This window comes from Hyperolius riggenbachi, chromosome 5 (assembly GCF_040937935.1).
Source record: "Hyperolius riggenbachi isolate aHypRig1 chromosome 5, aHypRig1.pri, whole genome shotgun sequence".
Lineage (NCBI taxonomy): Eukaryota > Metazoa > Chordata > Amphibia > Anura > Hyperoliidae > Hyperolius > Hyperolius riggenbachi.
The window spans coordinates 447,086,582-447,108,594 of NC_090650.1; the positions used below are offsets into that span (position 1 = coordinate 447,086,582).

General features: G+C 52.5%; 1 protein-coding gene across 1 annotated transcript in view; it reads right to left on the bottom strand.

Moving 5' to 3' along the window:
- Positions 1 to 21,600, bottom strand: part of LOC137519500 (lymphocyte antigen 6E-like) — a 37,430-nt gene extending 15,830 nt beyond the window's left edge. The window contains exon 1 of the mRNA XM_068238455.1: positions 21,567 to 21,600. Coding sequence (XP_068094556.1) covers positions 21,567 to 21,600 — 34 coding nt within the window. The remainder of the gene's footprint in view (positions 1 to 21,566) is intronic.
- Positions 21,601 to 22,013: the final 413 nt, after the last annotated feature.

Genomic DNA, 22,013 nt, shown 5'->3' on the forward strand with positions numbered 1-22,013 from the left:
ACACTGCTACCCCACCATGCAAACACCGCTACCCCACCATGCAAACACCGCTACCCCACCGTGCAAACACCGCTACCCCACCATGCAAACACCGCTACCCCACCATGCAAACACCGCTACCCCACCATGCAAACACTGCTATCCCACCGTGCAAACACCGCGATTCCACCGTGCAAACACCACTACCCCACCATGCAAACACGGCTATCCCACCATGCAAACACCACTACCCCACCGTGCAAACACCGCTACCTCATCATGCAAACACCACTACCCCACCGTGCAAACACCACTACCCCACCATGCAAACACCTCTACCCCACCGTGCAAACACCACTACCCCACCGTGCAAACACCGCGATTCCACCGTGCAAACACCACTACCCCACCGTGCAAACACCACTACCCCACCATGCAAACACCACTACCCCACCGTGCAAACACGGCTATCCCACCATGCAAACACCACTACCCCACCATGCAAACACCGCTACCTCATCATGCAAACACCACTACCCCACCGTGCAAACACCACTACCCCACCATGCAAACACGGCTATCCCACCATGCAAACACCACTACCCCACCATGCAAACACCGCTACCTCATCATGCAAACACCACTACCCCACCGTGCAAACACCACTACCCCACCATGCAAACACCTCTACCCCACCGTGCAAACACCACTACCCCACCGTGCAAACACCGCGATTCCACCGTGCAAACACCACTACCCCACCGTGCAAACACCACTACCCCACCATGCAAACACCACTACCCCACCGTGCAAACACCGCGATTCCACCGTGCAAACACCACTACCCCACCATGCAAACACTGCGATTCCACCGTGCAAACACCACTACCCCACCGTGCAAACACCACTACGCCACCGTGAAAACACCACTACCCCACCATAAAAACACCACTATCCCACTATGAAAACACCTCTACTCCACCGTGCAAACACCACTACCCCACCAAGCAAACACCACTATCCCACTATGAAAACACCTCTACTCCACCGTGCAAACACCACTACCCCATCGTGCAAACACCACTACCCCATCGTGCAAATACCGCTACCCCACCGTGCAAACACCGCTACCCCACCGTGCAAACACCGCTACCCCACTGTGCAAACACTGCTATCCCACCGTGCAAACACCGCTATCCCACATGCAAACACCACTACGCCACCGTGCAAACACCGCTACCCCACCGTGCAAACACCACTACCCCACCGTGCAAACACTGCTATCACGCCGTGCAAACACCACTACCCCACCGTGCAAACACTGCTATCCCACCATGCAAACACCGCTATCCCACCATGCAAACACCACTATGCCACTGTGCAAACACCATTACCCCAAAGTGCAAAGACCACTAACCCACGTGCAAACACCGCTATCCCACTGTGCAAACGCCGCTATCCCAAACACGACTACGCCACCGTGCAAACACCATTACCTCAAAGTGCAAACACCACTACCCAACCGTGCAAACACCGCTACCCCACCGTGGAAACAGCACTACCCCACTGTGCAAACACTGCTACCCCACCGTGCAAACACCGCTACCCCACCATGCAAACACTGCTACCCCACCGTGAAAACACCGCTACCCCACCATGAAAACACCTCTACCCCACCGTGCAAACACCACTACCCCACCAAGCAAACATCGCTATCCCACTGTGCAAACACCTCTACCCCACCATGCAAACACCTCTACCCCACCATGCAAACACCTCTACCCCACCATGCAAACACCTCTACCCCACCGTGCAAACACACCATTACCCCACCATGCATTCACCGCTACCCCACCATGCAAACACCGCTATCCCACCGTGCAAACACCGCTACCCCACCGTGCAAACACCGCTACCCCAGCGTGCAAACACCACTACCCCACTGTGCAAACACCGCTATCCCACCGTGCAAACACCATTACCCCACCGTGCAAACACCGCTACCCCACCATGCAAACACCACTACCCCACCGTGCAATCACCACTTCCCCATCATGCAAACACCGCTATCCCACCGTGCAAACACCGCTATCCCACCGTGCAAACACCGCTACCCCACCATGCAAACACCGCTTCCCCAGCGTGCACACACCGCTATCCCACCGTGCAAACACCACTACCCCACCGTGCAAACACCACAACCCCACCATGCAAACACTGCTATCCCACCGTGCAAACACCACTACCCCACCATGCAAACACGGCTATCCCACCATGCAAACACCACTACCCCACCGTGCAAACACCACAACCCCACCATGCAAACACCACTACCCCACCGTGCACACACCGCCATCCCACCGTGCAAACACCACTACCCCACCGTGCAAACACCACAACCCCACCATGCAAACACTGCTATCCCACCGTGCAAACACCACTACCCCACCATGCAAACACGGCTACCCCACCATGCAAACACCATTACCCCACCGTGCAAACACCACTACCCCACCGTGCAAACACCGCTACCCCACCATGCAAACACTGCTATCCCACCGTGCAAACACCGCGATTCCACCGTGCAAACACCACTACCCCACCGTGCAAACACCACTACCCCACCATGCAAACACCATTACCCCACCGTGAAAACACCACTACCCCACCGTGCAAACACCGCTACCCCACCATGCAAACACCGCTACCCCACCGTGCAAACACCACTACCCCACCGTGCAAACACCACAACCCCACCATGCAAACACTGCTATCCCACCGTGCAAACACCGCGATTCCACCGTGCAAACACCATTACCCCACCGTGCAAACACCACTACCCCACCGTGCAAACACCGCTACCCCACCATGCAAACACCGCTACCCCACCGTGCAAACACCACTACCCCACCGTGCAAACACCGCTACCCCACCATGCAAACACCGCTATCCCACCGTGCAAACACCGCTATCCCACCGTGCAAACACCGCTATCCCACCGTGCAAACACCGCTACCCCACCGTGCAAACACCGCTATCCCACCGTGCAAACACCGCTACCCCACCATGCAAACACCGCTTCCCCAGCGTGCACACACCGCTATCCCACCGTGCAAACACCACTACCCCACCGTGCAAACACCACAACCCCACCATGCAAACACCACTACCCCACCGTGCAAACACGGCTATCCCACCGTGCAAACACCACAACCCCACCGTGCAATCACCACTTCCCCATCATGCAAACACCGCTATCCCACCGTGCAAACACCACTACCCCACCATGCAAACACCACTACCCCACCATGCAAACACGGCTATCCCACCATGCAAACACCACTACCCCACCGTGCAATCACCACTACCCCACCGTGCAAACACGGCTATCCCACCGTGCAAACACCACTACCCCACCGTGCAAACACCGCTATCCCACCGTGCAAACACCACAACCCCACCATGCAAACACCACTACCCCACCGTGCAAACACCGCTATCCCACCGTGCAAACACCACAACCCCACCGTGCAAACACCACTACCCCACCATGCAAACACTGCTATCCCACCGTGCAAACACCACTACCCCACCATGCAAACACTGCTATCCCACCGTGCAAACACCACTACCCCACCATGCAAACACCGCTACCTCATCATGCAAACACCACTACCCCACCGTGCAAACACCACTACCCCACCGTGCAAATACCACTATCTCACCATGCAAACACCATTATCCCACTGTGCAAACACCGCTACCCAACCATGCAAACACTTCTACCCCACTGTGCAAACACCGCTACCCCACCGTGCAAACACGGCTACCCCACCATGCAAACACCACTACCCCACCGTGCAAACACCGCTATCCCACCGTGCAAACACCGCTACCCCACCATGCAAACACCGCTTCCCCAGCGTGCACACACCGCTATCCCACCGTGCAAACACCACTACCCCACCGTGCAAACACCACAACCCCACCATGCAAACACTGCTATCCCACCGTGCAAACACCACTACCCCACCATGCAAACACGGCTACCCCACCATGCAAACACCATTACCCCACCGTGCAAACACCACTACCCCACCGTGCAAACACCGCTACCCCACCATGCAAACACTGCTATCCCACCGTGCAAACACCGCGATTCCACCGTGCAAACACCACTACCCCACCGTGCAAACACCACTACCCCACCATGCAAACACCATTACCCCACCGTGCAAACACCACTACCCCACCGTGCAAACACCGCTACCCCACCATGCAAACACCGCTACCCCACCGTGCAAACACCATTACCCCACCGTGCAAACACCACTACCCCACCGTGCAAACACCGCTACCCCACCATGCAAACACCGCTATCCCACCGTGCAAACACCGCTATCCCACCGTGCAAACACCGCTATCCCACCGTGCAAACACCGCTACCCCACCGTGCAAACACCGCTATCCCACCGTGCAAACACCGCTACCCCACCATGCAAACACCGCTTCCCCAGCGTGCACACACCGCTATCCCACCGTGCAAACACCACTACCCCACCGTGCAAACACCACAACCCCACCATGCAAACACCACTACCCCACCGTGCAAACACCACTACCCCACCATGCAAACACGGCTATCCCACCGTGCAAACACCACAACCCCACCGTGCAAACACCGCTACCCCACCGTGCAAACACCACTACCCCACCATGCAAACACGGCTATCCCACCGTGCAAACACCACAACCCCACCGTGCAAACACCGCTACCCCACCGTGCAATCACCACTTCCCCATCATGCAAACACCGCTATCCCACCGTGCAAACACCACAACCCCACCATGCAAACACCACTACCCCACCATGCAAACACGGCTATCCCACCATGCAAACACCACTACCCCACCGTGCAATCACCACTACCCCACCATGCAAACACGGCTATCCCACCGTGCAAACACCACTACCCCACCGTGCAAACACCGCTATCCCACCGTGCAAACACCACAACCCCACCATGCAAACACCACTACCCCACCATGCAAACACTGCTACCCCACCATGCAAACACCGCTACCCCACCATGCAAACACCGCTACCCCACCGTGCAAACACCGCTACCCCACCATGCAAACACCGCTACCCCACCATGCAAACACCGCTACCCCACCATGCAAACACTGCTATCCCACCGTGCAAACACCGCGATTCCACCGTGCAAACACCACTACCCCACCATGCAAACACGGCTATCCCACCATGCAAACACCACTACCCCACCGTGCAAACACCGCTACCTCATCATGCAAACACCACTACCCCACCGTGCAAACACCACTACCCCACCATGCAAACACCTCTACCCCACCGTGCAAACACCACTACAACACCGTGCAAACACCGCGATTCCACCGTGCAAACACCACTACCCCACCGTGCAAACACCACTACCCCACCATGCAAACACCACTACCCCACCGTGCAAACACGGCTATCCCACCATGCAAACACCACTACCCCACCATGCAAACACCGCTACCTCATCATGCAAACACCACTACCCCACCGTGCAAACACCACTACCCCACCATGCAAACACGGCTATCCCACCATGCAAACACCACTACCCCACCATGCAAACACCGCTACCTCATCATGCAAACACCACTACCCCACCGTGCAAACACCACTACCCCACCATGCAAACACCTCTACCCCACCGTGCAAACACCACTACCCCACCGTGCAAACACCGCGATTCCACCGTGCAAACACCACTACCCCACCGTGCAAACACCACTACCCCACCATGCAAACACCACTACCCCACCGTGCAAACACCGCGATTCCACCGTGCAAACACCACTACCCCACCATGCAAACACCGTGATTCCACCGTGCAAACACCACTACCCCACCGTGCAAACACCACTACGCCACCGTGAAAACACCACTACCCCACCATAAAAACACCACTATCCCACTATGAAAACACCTCTACTCCACCGTGCAAACACCACTACCCCACCAAGCAAACACCACTATCCCACTATGAAAACACCTCTACTCCACCGTGCAAACACCACTACCCCATTGTGCAAACACCACTACCCCATCGTGCAAATACCGCTACCCCACCGTGCAAACACCGCTACCCCACCGTGCAAACACCGCTACCCCACTGTGCAAACACTGCTATCCCACCGTGCAAACACCGCTATCCCACATGCAAACACCACTACGCCACCGTGCAAACACCGCTACCCCACCGTGCAAACACCACTACCCCACTGTGCAAACACTGCTATCACGCCGTGCAAACACCACTACCCCACCGTGCAAACACTGCTATCCCACCATGCAAACACCGCTATCCCACCATGCAAACACCACTATGCCACTGTGCAAACACCATTACCCCAAAGTGCAAAGACCACTAACCCACGTGCAAACACCGCTATCCCACTGTGCAAACGCCGCTATCCCAAACACGACTACGCCACCGTGCAAACACCATTACCTCAAAGTGCAAACACCACTACCCAACCGTGCAAACACCGCTACCCCACCGTGGAAACAGCACTACCCCACTGTGCAAACACTGCTACCCCACCGTGCAAACACCGCTACCCCACCATGCAAACACTGCTACCCCACCGTGAAAACACCGCTACCCCACCATGAAAACACCTCTACCCCACCGTGCAAACACCACTACCCCACCAAGCAAACATCGCTATCCCACTGTGCAAACACCTCTACCCCACCATGCAAACACCTCTACCCCACCATGCAAACACCTCTACCCCACCATGCAAACACCTCTACCCCACCGTGCAAACACACCATTACCCCACCATGCATTCACCGCTACCCCACCATGCAAACACCGCTATCCCACCGTGCAAACACCGCTACCCCACCGTGCAAACACCGCTACCCCAGCGTGCAAACACCACTACCCCACTGTGCAAACACCGCTATCCCACCGTGCAAACACCATTACCCCACCGTGCAAACACCGCTACCCCACCATGCAAACACCACTACCCCACCGTGCAATCACCACTTCCCCATCATGCAAACACCGCTATCCCACCGTGCAAACACCGCTATCCCACCGTGCAAACACCGCTACCCCACCATGCAAACACCGCTTCCCCAGCGTGCACACACCGCTATCCCACCGTGCAAACACCACTACCCCACCGTGCAAACACCACAACCCCACCATGCAAACACTGCTATCCCACCGTGCAAACACCACTACCCCACCATGCAAACACGGCTATCCCACCATGCAAACACCACTACCCCACCGTGCAAACACCACAACCCCACCATGCAAACACCACTACCCCACCGTGCAAACACCGCTATCCCACCGTGCAAACACTGCTACCCCACCGTGCAAACACCGCGATTCCACCGTGCAAACACCGCTACCCCACCATGCAAACACCGCTTCCCCAGCGTGCACACACCGCTATCCCACCGTGCAAACACCACTACCCCACCGTGCAAACACCACAACCCCACCATGCAAACACGGCTACCCCACCATGCAAACACCATTACCCCGAAGTGCAAACACCACTACCCCACCATGCAAACACGGCTATCCCACCGTGCAATCACCACTACCCCACCATGCAAACACGGCTATCCCACCATGCAAACACCACTACCCCACCATGCAAACACCGCTACCTCATCATGCAAACACCACTACCCCACCGTGCAAACACCACTACCCCACCGTGCAAACACCGCGATTCCACCGTGCAAACACCACCACCCCACCGTGCAAACACCGCGATTCCACCGTGCAAACACCACTACCCCACCATGCAAACACCACTACCCCACCGTGCAAACACCACTACCCCACCGTGCAAACACCGCGATTCCACCGTGCAAACACCGCGATTCCACCGTGCAAACACCGCGATTCCACCGTGCAAACACCACTACCCCACCGTGCAAACACCACTACGCCACCGTGAAAACACCACTACCCCACCATAAAAACACCGCTATCCCACCATGCAAACACCTCTACCCCACCGTGCAAACACCACTACCCCACCATGCAAACACCACTATCCCACTATGAAAACACCTCTACTCCACCGTGCAAACACCACTACCCCATCGTGCAAACACCACTACCCCATCGTGCAAATACCGCTACCCCACCGTGCAAACACCGCTACCCCACCGTGCAAACACCGCTATCCCACATGCAAACACCACTACGCCACCGTGCAAACACCGCTACCCCACCGTGCAAACACCACTACCCCACCGTGCAAACACTGCTATCACGCCGTGCAAACACCACTACCCCACCGTGCAAACACTGCTATCCCACCATGCAAACACCGCTATCCCACCATGCAAACACCGCTATCCCACCATGCAAACACCACTATGCCACTGTGCAAACACCATTACCCCAAAGTGCAAAGACCACTAACCCACCAAGCAAACACCGCTATCCCACTGTGCAAACGCCGCTATCCCAAACACGACTACGCCACCGTGCAAACACCATTACCTCAAAGTGCAAACACCACTACCCAACCGTGCAAACACTGCTACCCCACCGTGCAAACACCGCTACCCCACCATGCAAACACTGCTACCCCACCGTGAAAACACCGCTACCCCACCATGAAAACACCTCTACCCCACCGTGCAAACACCACTACCCCACCAAGCAAACATCGCTATCCCACTGTGCAAACACCTCTACCCCACCATGCAAACACCTCTACCCCACCATGCAAACACCACTACCCCACCATGCAAACACCACTACCCCACCGTGCAAACACCGCGATTCCACCGTGCAAACACCACTACCCCACCATGCAAACACCGCGATTCCACCGTGCAAACACCACTACCCCACCGTGCAAACACCACTACGCCACCGTGAAAACACCACTACCCCACCATAAAAACACCGCTATCCCACCGTGCAAACACCACTACCCCACCATGCAAACACCGCTACCCCATCGTGCAAGCACCGCTACCTCATCATGCAAACACCACTACCCCACCGTGCAAACACCACTACCCCACCGTGCAAACACCGCGATTCCACCGTGCAAACACCACCACCCCACCGTGCAAACACCGCGATTCCACCGTGCAAACACCACTACCCCACCATGCAAACACCACTACCCCACCGTGCAAACACCACTACCCCACCATGGAAACACCAGTACCCCACCATGCAAACACCACTACCCCACCGTGCAAACACCGCGATTCCACCGTGCAAACACCACTACCCCACCATGCAAACACCGCGATTCCACCGTGCAAACACCACTACCCCACCGTGCAAACACCACTACGCCACCGTGAAAACACCACTACCCCACCATAAAAACACCGCTATCCCACCATGCAAACACCTCTACCCCACCGTGCAAACACCACTACCCCACCATGCAAACACCACTATCCCACTATGAAAACACCTCTACTCCACCGTGCAAACACCACTACCCCATCGTGCAAACACCACTACCCCATCGTGCAAATACCGCTACCCCACCGTGCAAACACCGCTACCCCACCGTGCAAACACCGCTATCCCACATGCAAACACCACTACGCCACCGTGCAAACACCGCTACCCCACCGTGCAAACACCACTACCCCACCGTGCAAACACTGCTATCACGCCGTGCAAACACCACTACCCCACCGTGCAAACACTGCTATCCCACCATGCAAACACCGCTATCCCACCATGCAAACACCGCTATCCCACCATGCAAACACCACTATGCCACTGTGCAAACACCATTACCCCAAAGTGCAAAGACCACTAACCCACGTGCAAACACCGCTATCCCACTGTGCAAACGCCGCTATCCCAAACACGACTACGCCACCGTGCAAACACCATTACCTCAAAGTGCAAACACCACTACCCAACCGTGCAAACACTGCTACCCCACCGTGCAAACACCGCTACCCCACCATGCAAACACTGCTACCCCACCGTGAAAACACCGCTACCCCACCATGAAAACACCTCTACCCCACCGTGCAAACACCACTACCCCACCAAGCAAACATCGCTATCCCACTGTGCAAACACCTCTACCCCACCATGCAAACACCTCTACCCCACCATGCAAACACCTCTACCCCACCGTGCAAACACACCATTACCCCACCATGCATTCACCGCTACCCCACCGTGCAAACACCGCTACCCCACTGTGCAAACGCCGCTATCCCAAACACGACTACGCCACCGTGCAAACACCATTACCTCAAAGTGCAAACACCATTACCCAACCGTGCAAACACCGCTACCCCACCGTGGAAACAGCACTACCCCACTGTGCAAACACTGCTACCCCACCGTGCAAACACCGCTACCCCACCATGCAAACACTGCTACCCCACCGTGAAAACACCGCTACCCCACCATGAAAACACCTCTACCCCACCGTGCAAACACCACTACCCCACCAAGCAAACATCGCTATCCCACTGTGCAAACACCTCTACCCCACCATGCAAACACCTCTACCCCACCATGCAAACACCTCTACCCCACCGTGCAAACACACCATTACCCCACCATGCATTCACCGCTACCCCACCATGCAAACACCGCTATCCCACCGTGCAAACACCGCTACCCCACCGTGCAAACACGGCTACCCCACCGTGCAAACACCGCTACCCCAGCGTGCAAACACCACTACCCCACTGTGCAAACACCGCTATCCCACCGTGCAAACACCATTACCCCACCGTGCAAACACCGCTACCCCACCGTGCAAACACCGCTATCCCACCGTGCAAACACCGCTACCCCCAGGAAGAATGATATTCCTGCACTCTGATTGGCCCAGTAGGCTTCCAGTCACTTCACAGATAACCAAGCACTGTTGTCCTTAAGCTGCACTGCTGTAGCATCGCATGTTAGTGAATCAACCCCAAAGTCTCCTGCCAGGTAGGGCCGGTTCACACTTGAGCGGAAGCAGAATGGAAACGATAAGCATATACATGAGGTAGATGCATTCCATCTGTTCTGCATCTGCATGCACCCCATCCATTCCACATCCGCACCGCCGCTCACCTGTCCTGCCGCTCACCTGTCCTGCCGCTCACCTGTCCAGCCGCTCACCTGTCCAGCCGCTCACCTGTCCTGCCGCTCACCTGTCCTGCCGCTCACCTGTCCTGCCGCTCACCTGTCCTGCCGCTCAGCTGTCCTGCCGCTCACCTGTCCTGCCGCTCACCTGTCCTGCCGCTCAGCTGTCCTGCCGCTCAGCTGTCCTGCCGCTCAGCTGTCCTGCCGCTCAGCTGTCCTGCCGCTCACCTGTCCTGCCGCTCACCTGTCCTGCTGCTCACCTGTCCTGCCGCTCAGCTGTCCTGCCGCTCACCTGTCCTGCTGCTCAGTCCCTTCCAAACAGCCAGCAGAAGCACAGGGCTCTCCATAGGCTGCTGCAGGCCAATTCTCCCTAGCAACAGGGAGAACTTTAATTGATCCACCATAAATGAATGGGAATTCTGCTGGTTGCTGAGGCTTCCTGTTGGTCCTTTGAAGAGCAATGGAGATACCAACACTAGTACCAGCCTCTGGGCTGTTTAAAAGGGACCAAGTGGCAATGATGGTTGGCGGGACACGTGACTGTCACTGGCTCCTGCTCTGTGCAGCTACACACTCATACAGCAAGGTGGGAGGAGCAACAGGGGCTCCTGCTCTGTGCAGCTACACACTCATACAACAAGGTGGGAGGAGCAACAGGGGCTCCTGCTCTGTGCAGCTACACACTCATACAGCAAGGTGGGAGGAGCAACAGCGGCTCCTGCTCCATGCAGCTACACACTCATACAGCAAGGTGGGAGGAGCAACAACGGCTCCTGCTTCGTGCAGCTACACACCCATACAGCAAGGTGGGAGGAGCAACAGCAGCTCCTGCTCCATGCAGCTACACACTCATACAGCAAGGTGGGAGGAGCAACAGCAGCTCCTGCTCCATGCAGCTACACACTCATACAGCAAGGTGGGAGGAGCAACAGCAGCTCCTGCTCCGTGCAGCTACACACTCATACAGCAAGGTGGGAGGAGCAACAACGGCTCCTGCTTCGTGCAGCTACACACTCATACAGCAAGGTGGGAGGAGCAACAGGGGCTCCTGCTCCATGCAGCTACACACTCACACAGCAAGGTGGGAGGAGCAACAGCGGCTCCTGCTCCGTGCAGCTACACACCCATACAGCAAGGTGGGAGGAGCAAGAGCGACTCCTGCTCCGTGCATCTACACACTCATACAGCAAGGTGAGAGGAGCAACAGCGGCTCCTGCTCCGTGCAGCTACACACCCATACAGTAAGGTGAGAGGAGCAACAGCGGCTCCTGCTCCATGCAGCTACACACTCATACAGCAAGGTGGGAGGAGCAACAGCGGCTCCTGCTCCATGCAGCTACACACCCATACAGTAAGGTGAGAGGAGCAACAGCGGCTCCTGCTCCATGCAGCTACACACTCATACAGCAAGGTGGGAGGAGCAACAGGGGCTCCTGCTCCATGCAGCTACACACTCATACAGTAAGGTGAGAGGAGCAACAGGGGCTCCATGCAGCTACACACTCATACAGTAAGGTGAGAGGAGCAACAGGGGCTCCATGCAGCTACACACTCATACAGCAAGGTGGGAGGAGCAACAGGGGCTCCATGCAGCTACACACTCATACAGCAAGGTGGGAGGAGTAATAGTGGCTCCCTCTCCATGCAGCTACACACTCATACAGCAAGGTGGGAGGAGCAACAGCGGCTCCTGCTCCATGCAGCTACACACTCATGCAGCAAGGTGGGAGGAGCAACAGGGGCTCCTGCTCTGTGCAGCTAAACACTCATACAGCATGGTGGGAGGAGCAACAGGGGCTCCTGCTCCGTGCAGCTACACACTCATACAGCAAGGTGGGAGGTGCAACAGTGGCTCCTGCTCCGTGCAGCTACACACTCATACAGCAAGGTGGGAGGTGCAACAGTGGCTCCTGCTCCATGCAGCTACACACTCATACAGTAAGGTAGGTGGAGTCACATAAACCTCAAGTTACAAAATATGCATGAAGAAGAGGAATATTGCCCCCGAAAGATAGCAACTTCCAATAGTGCTTCCCTTTTTTCCTGATGAAGGGGGCTGCATCCAGCAAAATGTGTTGCGTCCTACTACTACCTCTTTTTAAATCTTTTTTATATATCTCGTATACCTGGTGACGCCTCTGTTATACCATTTGTATTGAATTGTTCTCAATTAGCCATTGAAAGGCTGCACTGTATGGAGCAGAGTAGTGATACTCAGAATGGCTCAATGAATTTTAGCCAGTTATTATTATTATTATTTAGTATTTATATAGTATCAACATCTTCTGCAGCGCTGTACAGAGTGTATTGTCTTGTCACATTACTGTCCCTCAGAGGAGCTCACAATCTAGACCAGCCATGGGCAAACTCGGCCCTCCAGCTGTTACGGAACTACAAGTCCCACAATGCATTTGCCTTTATGAGTCATGACTGTGGCTGTCAGACTCCTGCAATGCTTCGTGGGACTTGTAGTTCCTTAACAGCTGGAGAGCCAAGTTTGCCCATACCTGATCTAGTCCTTACTCCCTATCATAGTCATATGTCTATGTATATATTGTGTAGTGTATGTATCGTAGTCTGAAGCCAATTAACTTATCTGTATGTTTTTGGGATGTGTGAGGAAACCAGAGTGCTCAGAGGAAACCCACTCAGACATGGGGAGAACATACAGATGTTGACCTTGCTGGGATTCGAACCCGAGGACCCAGCACTGCAAGGTGAGAGTGCTAACCACTACGCTACCGTGCTGCTGCAGTTGGGGTGAATTCTGGAATGAACTGGATATGAGAGCTTTGCTTGGTGTAGGGTAGGTCCTCTGCTTTAGGGAATGGAGGAGTGTGCTAGTACAGAGTCATACACACATACGAGGACTGTTACTCATAGAGCTTGGGACACGGTCCCTCAGGCGACAGTTGGGGGTGGAGTGCTGTACAGACAGCCTGCAGGCTACTGACACACTCTTATTCTTTGTAGGGGCGATTTGCACAGAAGGTGAGTTTTTCTCTGTAATTAGCATCTATAACCTGAAAAACTAGACAGCTACTGAGCACAGTGAGGTCTGGTTCCTACAGGCATCTGAAAGCCGACCACAAGTGCGCATCATTTTTGGTGAAACGTTTAATGTCATTTAGAGGTTGTTCAAAGGTGTTTCATTTGAAAGTGTTTGTTGGCTGTTGTATGCTGTTGTAGGCTGTTGTATACTGTTGTAGGCTGTTGTATCCTGTTGTAGGCTGTTGTATGCTGTTGTAGGCTGTTGTATACTGTTGTAGGCTGTTGTATCCTGTTGTAGGCTGTTGTATCCTGTTGTATGCTGTTGTAGGCTGTTGTAGGCTGTTGTAGGCTGTTGTAGGCTGTTGTAGGCTGTTGTAGGCTGTTGTATGCTGTTGTAGGCTGTTGTATGCTTTTGTAGGCTGTTGTAGGCTGTTGTAGGCTGTTGTAGGCTGTTGTAGGCTGTTGTAGGCTGTAGTAGGCTGTTGTAGGCTGTTGTAGGCTGTTGTAGGCTGTTGTAGGCTGTTGTAGGCTGTTGTATGCTGTTGTAGGCTGTTGTATGCTGTTGTAGGCTGTTGTATCCTGTTGTATGCTGTTGTAGGCTGTTGTAGGCTGTTGTATGCTGTTGTAGGCTGTTGTAGGCTGTTGTATCCTGTTGTAGGCTGTTGTAGGCTGTTGTAGGCTGTTGTATGCTGTTGTAGGCTGTTGTAGGCTGTTGTAGGCTGTTGTATACTGTTGTATGCTGTTGTATCCTGTTGTAGGCTGTTGTAGGCTGTTGTATGCTGTTGTAGGCTGTTGTATACTGTTGTATGCTGTTGTATCCTGTTGTAGGCTGTTGTATCCTGTTGTATGCTGTTGTAGGCTGTTGTAGGCTGTTGTATGCTGTTGTAGGCTGTTGTAGGCTGTTGTAGGCTGTTGTAGGCTGTTGTAGGCTGTTGTATGCTGTTGTAGGCTGTTGTAGGCTGTTGTAGGCTGTTGTAGGCTGTTGTAGGCTGTTGTATGCTGTTGTATGCTGTTATAGGCTGCTGTAGGCTGCTGTAGGCTGTTGTAGGCTGTTGTAGGCTGTTGTAGGCTGTTGTGGGCTGTTGTATGCTGTTGTAGGCTGTTGTAGGCTGTTGTAGGCTGTTGTAGGCTGTTGTATCCTGTTGTAGGCTGTTGCATGCTGTTGTAGGCTGTTGTAGGCTGTTGTATGCTGTTGTATACTGTTGTAGGCTGTTGTATGCTGTTGTATGCTGTTGTAGGCTGTTGTATACTGTTGTAGGCTGTTGTATGCTGTTGTAGGCTGTTGTAGGCTGTTGTATGTTGTTGTAGGCTGTTGTAGGCTGTTGTAGGCTGTTGTAGGCTGTTGTATGCTGTTGTAGGCTGTTGTAGGCTGTTGTAGGCTGTTGTATCCTGTTGTAGGCTGTTGTATGCTGTTGTAGGCTGTTGTATGCTGTTGTAGGCTGTTGTAGGCTGTTGTAGGCTGTTGTAGGCTGTTGTATCCTGTTGTAGGCTGTTGTATGCTGTTGTAGGCTGTTGTATGCTGTTGTAGGCTGTTGTAGGCTGTTGTATGCTGTTGTAGGCTGTTGTATCCTGTTGTAGGCTGTTGTAGGCTGTTGTAGGCTGTTGTAGGCTGTTGTAGGCTGTTGTATGCTGTTGTAGGCTGTTGTATACTGTTGTAGGCTGTTGTAGGCTGTTGTAGGCTGTTGTATGCTGTTGTATGCTGTTGTAGGCTGTTGTAGGCTGTTGTAGGCTGTTGTATACTGTTGTAGGCTGTTGTAGGCTGTTGTAGGCTGTTGTATGCTGTTGTAGGCTGTTGTATGCTGTTGTAGGCTGTTGTAGGCTGTTGTAGGCTGTTGTAGGCTGTTGTAGGCTGTTGTATGCTGTTGTAGGCTGTTGTAGGCCATTCTCGTGTCATTTCCTGCAGAACAGCATTGTAGTTCTTCCTGCTCAGCCACTGTGCGCCCAATCGACCAAAACGTTTGCAATATTTTGCCACCACTTTTCAGCTTTTTCTGGCTTTATACCGTAACACCAGCAAAAACAACCGACTTCCTAATGCTGCACGCTGCGTCCAAGACGAGACGCAATGATGGGATCTACTGCAGCGGTTGCAGGATTGACGGCAAGTGCTGTCACCATCGTTTAAAAAAACATTTCCATTCAACTGAATGGAATGGTGGTCGATCCCTTTTGAACAAGGGGCAGGTAAAAAAAGTTGCCCTTACTTGAAAAAAAAAGTACATGTTTTATGGGAAAAAAAGTTAGTTTGCTGGTAGAAGGGTCCAATGAGCCTCCTACTAGCACACAATTGTGTTCCTTAAGACATAGGAGCTCTCCCCACTAATCACAGCTATTTCCATCTTATTGATCAGGGTGTGCCCTGCAAACTGCTGGGGGGCACAGGGTCTGCAGGGGGGAGGGGCACTCCTCCTCCCTATCCACGCCCACATGCAGAGTAGCACAGGTAGTGGAGTAATGGTTACCTCCTCCTTGTATCACAGCCACACACTTTCTGCTGCCATTCGCTGGCTCCTGATCACATGACCGATGCGAGTCACATGATCAGCAGCACTGGAGCGTGTAAATGTTACTCCGGTCCCTGTGCTATCCTGCATGCATGTTGGGGCAAAGTGGCGGGGTTCAGGAATGGGAGAAGTCAGGATTCCAGGGGGCCCTATGGCCATTTCACAGGGGGGAGGGGCATGGGCTGTTGATAAGCCCCAGACTAAGAGATCTGCTGCCTCATGATGCCACATCCGCCACCTCCCCCCAAATGTTAATGTGCCCCCCCCCCCAATGCCCGTGCATTAAAATATCTCCCTTGTCTGGCCTTAGTGAGTCCAGATGCTCCTTCTTCTGCATCCGTGTCCCACCTGACTGCCACGCATAGCACATGGCTTGTATGATATCAGCAGCCACGTGGGGAGGAGGAGCAGCAGCTGGACTCGTGGCGTCTGGACAGGCGAAAGATTTTACAGCACAGGAAGCACAATAGCGGGGGGGGGGGGTCAGCGGGCGGTTTCCGTTTATTGCTCGTCCAGATATCTCACACCATTACCACTGTGCACCCGATCAGCCACATCGGCCTGGGAATTTACAGGTTGCTTTTACCAATTTTTGCCTAAATTGGTCGAATCCTCAATCGGACATGCAAAAATGTGAATGTGAAAAAACTATGTGTAACAAAAAATCAACAACAGGAGGTTTGCTGTAAACAGCAGGGAGCGGGGAATGGGCAATTCTCCACTTGGGAGATTCTCCATTCCCCGCTGTTTACAGCAAACCTCCAGTAAGCCTCTACAGCACATTTACCACCAACATATGTGCACAATTCTACTGAAGCACTCAGCACTTTTTATAGTTTGTTTCATTGGTTGCCTATTCAGGAAACAGTGAGTGTGTTTCATGCATTGCACTTTATCTGATACAACGTTTGGCCACTGTAATGTGTGATTGCCACTGCCGATGGTTAGATAGACGTGCCGGAACCAACTATGGAGTCACAAGTGCAATATAGACCACTCCATAAGATTCGCACCGTCTAAAAATATCCTTTACTAGCTGATGACCCGGCATTGCCCGGCGGGTATGTATTTAGCTGGTGTTGACTCCACCCACTTTTCCTAACACCAACACACAAACACTCAATGACCAGGTTTGTAAACTTTGGGGTCCTTGGCATCAATAATTTGTATATTCCCATAGAAATCAAACAAATGAGATAGGTTGTTTGTGGCTCCGCCCCTCTCCAGCATTTCATCCAATGACCAACTGTAGCAGGTTTGAGACATCTGCTATTAACAGTGTAAAAATGGCAGCAATTTAAATATTAGCCTTGAAAATCAACAAATGAATTTTGATTGGCTATTATAGGCTCCACCCACTTCTCTGAATATTAATCAGTCACCCAGTGATCATCTGGGCAAAGTTTGATAACCCCGCCATTAACGGTGTAAGAAGGGCTGCAGTTTATAATTTCCCAGTAAAATGTGTTTTTGGCTCCGCCCACTTTTTTGTAACCTGGACACACAGTCACTCAATGACCAATTTTGTGAGCTTTGGGGTCCTTTCCTTTTCCCAGTGAAATGAAACAAATCTGATTGGCTGTGGCACCACCCCCTTTTATGACTTTGAACCCCAGACGATGACCGACTATACCAGTTTTGAGGCTTGTGCCTTTAACAAGGCAAGCATGGCAGCAATTTCAATATTCCCCTTCAAAAACAACAGGTGAATATTGATTGGAATTTTTAGGCTCTACCCACTTTTCTGAATATAATTCCCAGTCATCCAGTAACCAACTGTGCAAAGTTTGAGAACCCTGCCATTACCAGTGAAGAAGGGCTGCTGTTTACATTTTCCCTTGGAAATCTGTTTTTACTCCACCCAGTTTTTGTAATCTTGACACACAATCAACAAGTTTTGAGCTTTTAGCTTCCTGACATCAATATGGTGTGAATGGAAGCATTTTATCCAGCAAAGAAATCTAAATGCCTGTTTGTGGCTCCGCCCCTTTAATTAATTTGAACCCCAGTCACTTAATGACCGACTCTAGCAGGTTTGAGGCCTCTGCCATTAACAGTGTAAGAATGGCAGCCGTTTCAATATTCCCCTTAACCACCTGAGCGGTCTGGACGAGCTCAGCTCGTCCAACACCGCCGGAGGTCGCCGCTCAGGCCCTGCTGGGCCGATTTTCATCAAATAAAAAGCAGCACACGCAGCCGGCACTTTGCCAGCCGCGTGTGCTGCCTGATCGCCGCCGCTCTGCGGCGATCCGCCGCGAGCAGCGGCGAAAGAGGGTCCCCCCAGCCGCCTGAGCCCAGCGTAGCCGGAACAAAAAGTTCCGGCCAGTGCTAAGGGCTGGATCGGAGGCGGCTGACGTCAGGACGTCGGCTGACGTTGATGACGTCACTCCGCTCGTCGCTATGGCGACGATATAAGCAAAACAAGGAAGGCCGCTCATTGCGGCCTTCCTTGTTTATTCTGGGCGCCGGAGGCGATCGGAAGATCGCCTCCGGAGCGCCCTCTAGTGGGCTTTCATGCAGCCAACTTTCAGTTGGCTGCATGAAATAGTTTTTTTTTTATTTAAAAAAAACCCTCCCGCAGCCACCCTGGCGATTTAATCAGAACGCCAGGGTGGTTAAAAATCAAAAGGTGAATTTTGATTGGCTGTTGTAGGCTCCACCCACTTTTCTGAATAATAATCCCAGTCATCCCGTGACCTACTGTGTCAAGTTTGAGAACCCTGCCAATAACAGAATGGCCGAAATCAATCTAACAAATCTGATTGGCTGTTTATGGCTCCAACCCTTTAGTGAATTTGGACCCCAGTCACCCAGTGACTGACTGTATCAGGTTTGAGGCCTCTGCCACTAACAGTGTAAGAATGGTAGCAATGTGAATATTCTCCTTGAAAATCAATAGATTAATTTTTATTGGCTGTTGTATATCTGAATATCAATCCTAGTCACCCAGTGGCCAACTGTGTCAAGTTTGAGAACCCTGCCATTAACAGTGTAAGAATGGCTGCAGTTTATATTTTCCCATGTAAAAAGTTAGTTGTTTTTGGCTCCACCCACTATTTCTAACCTTGACATACAGTCCCTCAAAGACCAAGTTTATGAGCTTTGGGGTCCTTGGCATCAATAAGTTGCAATTTCCCACTGAAATTAAACAAATCTGATTGGCTGTTTGTGGCCCGCCCCTTTTCAGAATTTGAACCCCAATCTCCCAGTGACTGACTGTACCAGATTTGAGGCCTCTGCTATTAAGAGTGTAAGAATGGCAGCAATGTAAATATTTCCCTTGAAAATCAATCAATCCCAGTCACCCAGTGACCAACTGTGCCAAGTTTTAGAACCCTGCTATTAACAGTGTAAGAATGGTTGCAGTTTATATTTTCCCATGTTAAAAATGTAGTTGTTGGTGCTGCCCAGTTTTTCTAAACTTGACATGCAATCACTCCATTACCAAGTTTATGAGCTTTGGGGCCTTGGTATCAATAATTTGTATATACCCATTTCAATTAAACAAATCTGATTGGCTGTTTGTGGCTCTGCCCCTTTCTGAATTTGAATCCCAGTCTCCCAGTGACCAACTGTACCAGGGTTGAGGCACCTGCTATAAACAGTGTAAGAATAGCAGCACTTTAAATATTCCCCTTGAAAATCAACAGGTGAATTTTGATTGGCTATTATAGGCTCCACCCACTACCCTGAATATTAATCTCAGTCACCCAGTGACCAACCCTGCTATTAACAGTGTAAGAATGGCTGCAGTTTATATTTTCCCAGTGAAATGTGTTTTGGCTCCGCCCACTTTGTGTAACCTGGACACACAGTCACTCAATTACCAAGTTTGTGAGCTTTCAGGTTCCTGGCATCAAAAATGTGTGATCCACCAAGGAAATCTGATTGGCTGTATGTGGCCCCGCCCCTTTAGTGAATTTGGACCCCAGTCACCCAATGACCGACTGTAGCAAGTTTGAAGCCTCTGCTCTGCTATTAACAGTGTAATGGCAGAGGCTTCGTATCCGACATATCCGACTGTATAGTCCTGTGTATCTCTATGGAATTTTCCCCGTTTTATCTTCTCCAAAGATACCTCATATTCCTACACTGTCAGTGTGAGTTGTTGTCGAAATTTGTAGAACTCATCCTTCTCCATCATCTCGGCCAGTGATATCATCAAAGCAGAGATTTGACGATATCTCCATCCATATTCTCCAGTTTTAAAAGTTTCCACCCTCCCCATGTTTTATACAATATACCCAAGGGTCAGTTTAAACGATTGGAGAGAATTGTGGCAGATCCTATAGTGAGAGTCCAACATCAGAAACAGAAATATGGACTTATCTGTCTCTCAACACTTTTGTAATCAAAACCATTCCCTATCACAATTAAGAGTTCAGGTGATAGAAGGAATACCTTATCCACACGGGTCGATCCGGCGGCCGATTAGCCACTGGATCGACCCCAGCCGCGTCCCCACCGTGTCCCCGCTCGCCGCGGATCGATTACCGCTCGGGGATCGAGCGGGCGGGGGTCGAGCGGCTTGATCGGGCCAGCTGAATATTATCAGCTGGCGGGATCAGCTGGTCGATACACAGTACAGAAATGTACCGTGTATCCCCAGCATTAGGGAATATTACTGGATCAATAAACTTGATACACTTGAACCCAAAGGTCTTGATAAGGACTATGATCTAGTGACGTTAATTTGATTAGGATGTTGATCTTTCCCTTTTGTTTCCACTAGGAGGAGCGATACTCTGGAGGTGTGTGACCGGTGGCGGGGACGGCCCAAGGATTGGTGGTGGAATTGTTATGTGCCGTGATACGTCAGCACATATTATAGTCTTAATGATATAATGTTTTTCCCCCCGATCTATATCCTTTGGCCTGCCCCGCTTTGGTCGCAACATCCCTGGAGTGTTGCGATTCCTCGTTTTTAACACACTGGTGTATTGCATACAGTTTATACGAGAGGATGATTCCTCCGTCCACATGGCTAATTTGCATATGCCTCCGTCCGATTGGTGTATTGGGTGATGTGCGTCTCCATTGGGGCACGTGATGCGGGCTGTTCCGATCACGTGCGTATGTGTAAACAATGACGGCGGTGGAGCGTGGATGCCCCGAAGCGAACGTTGGAGGCCAGCTAGGGATTGGCCAGTGGAGACACGTGATGCGGAGTTTTCCGATCACGTGTCCCCTAGAAGTTTACATGCGGACGCTGTCAGCGTTATTTGGATTGGTGGGGGTGTGAGATGGGCGGTTTCACTTGCCCACAGTCTGATTGGTCGGAGCCCGCGAGATTGGTGTAGTGGACGGGGGATTCCACAATTCTCCCTTTTGATTGGAGGAAGTCTATGAACGGACGCTGTAGGCGTCATTCTGATTGGACAGGATGATCTTCTTA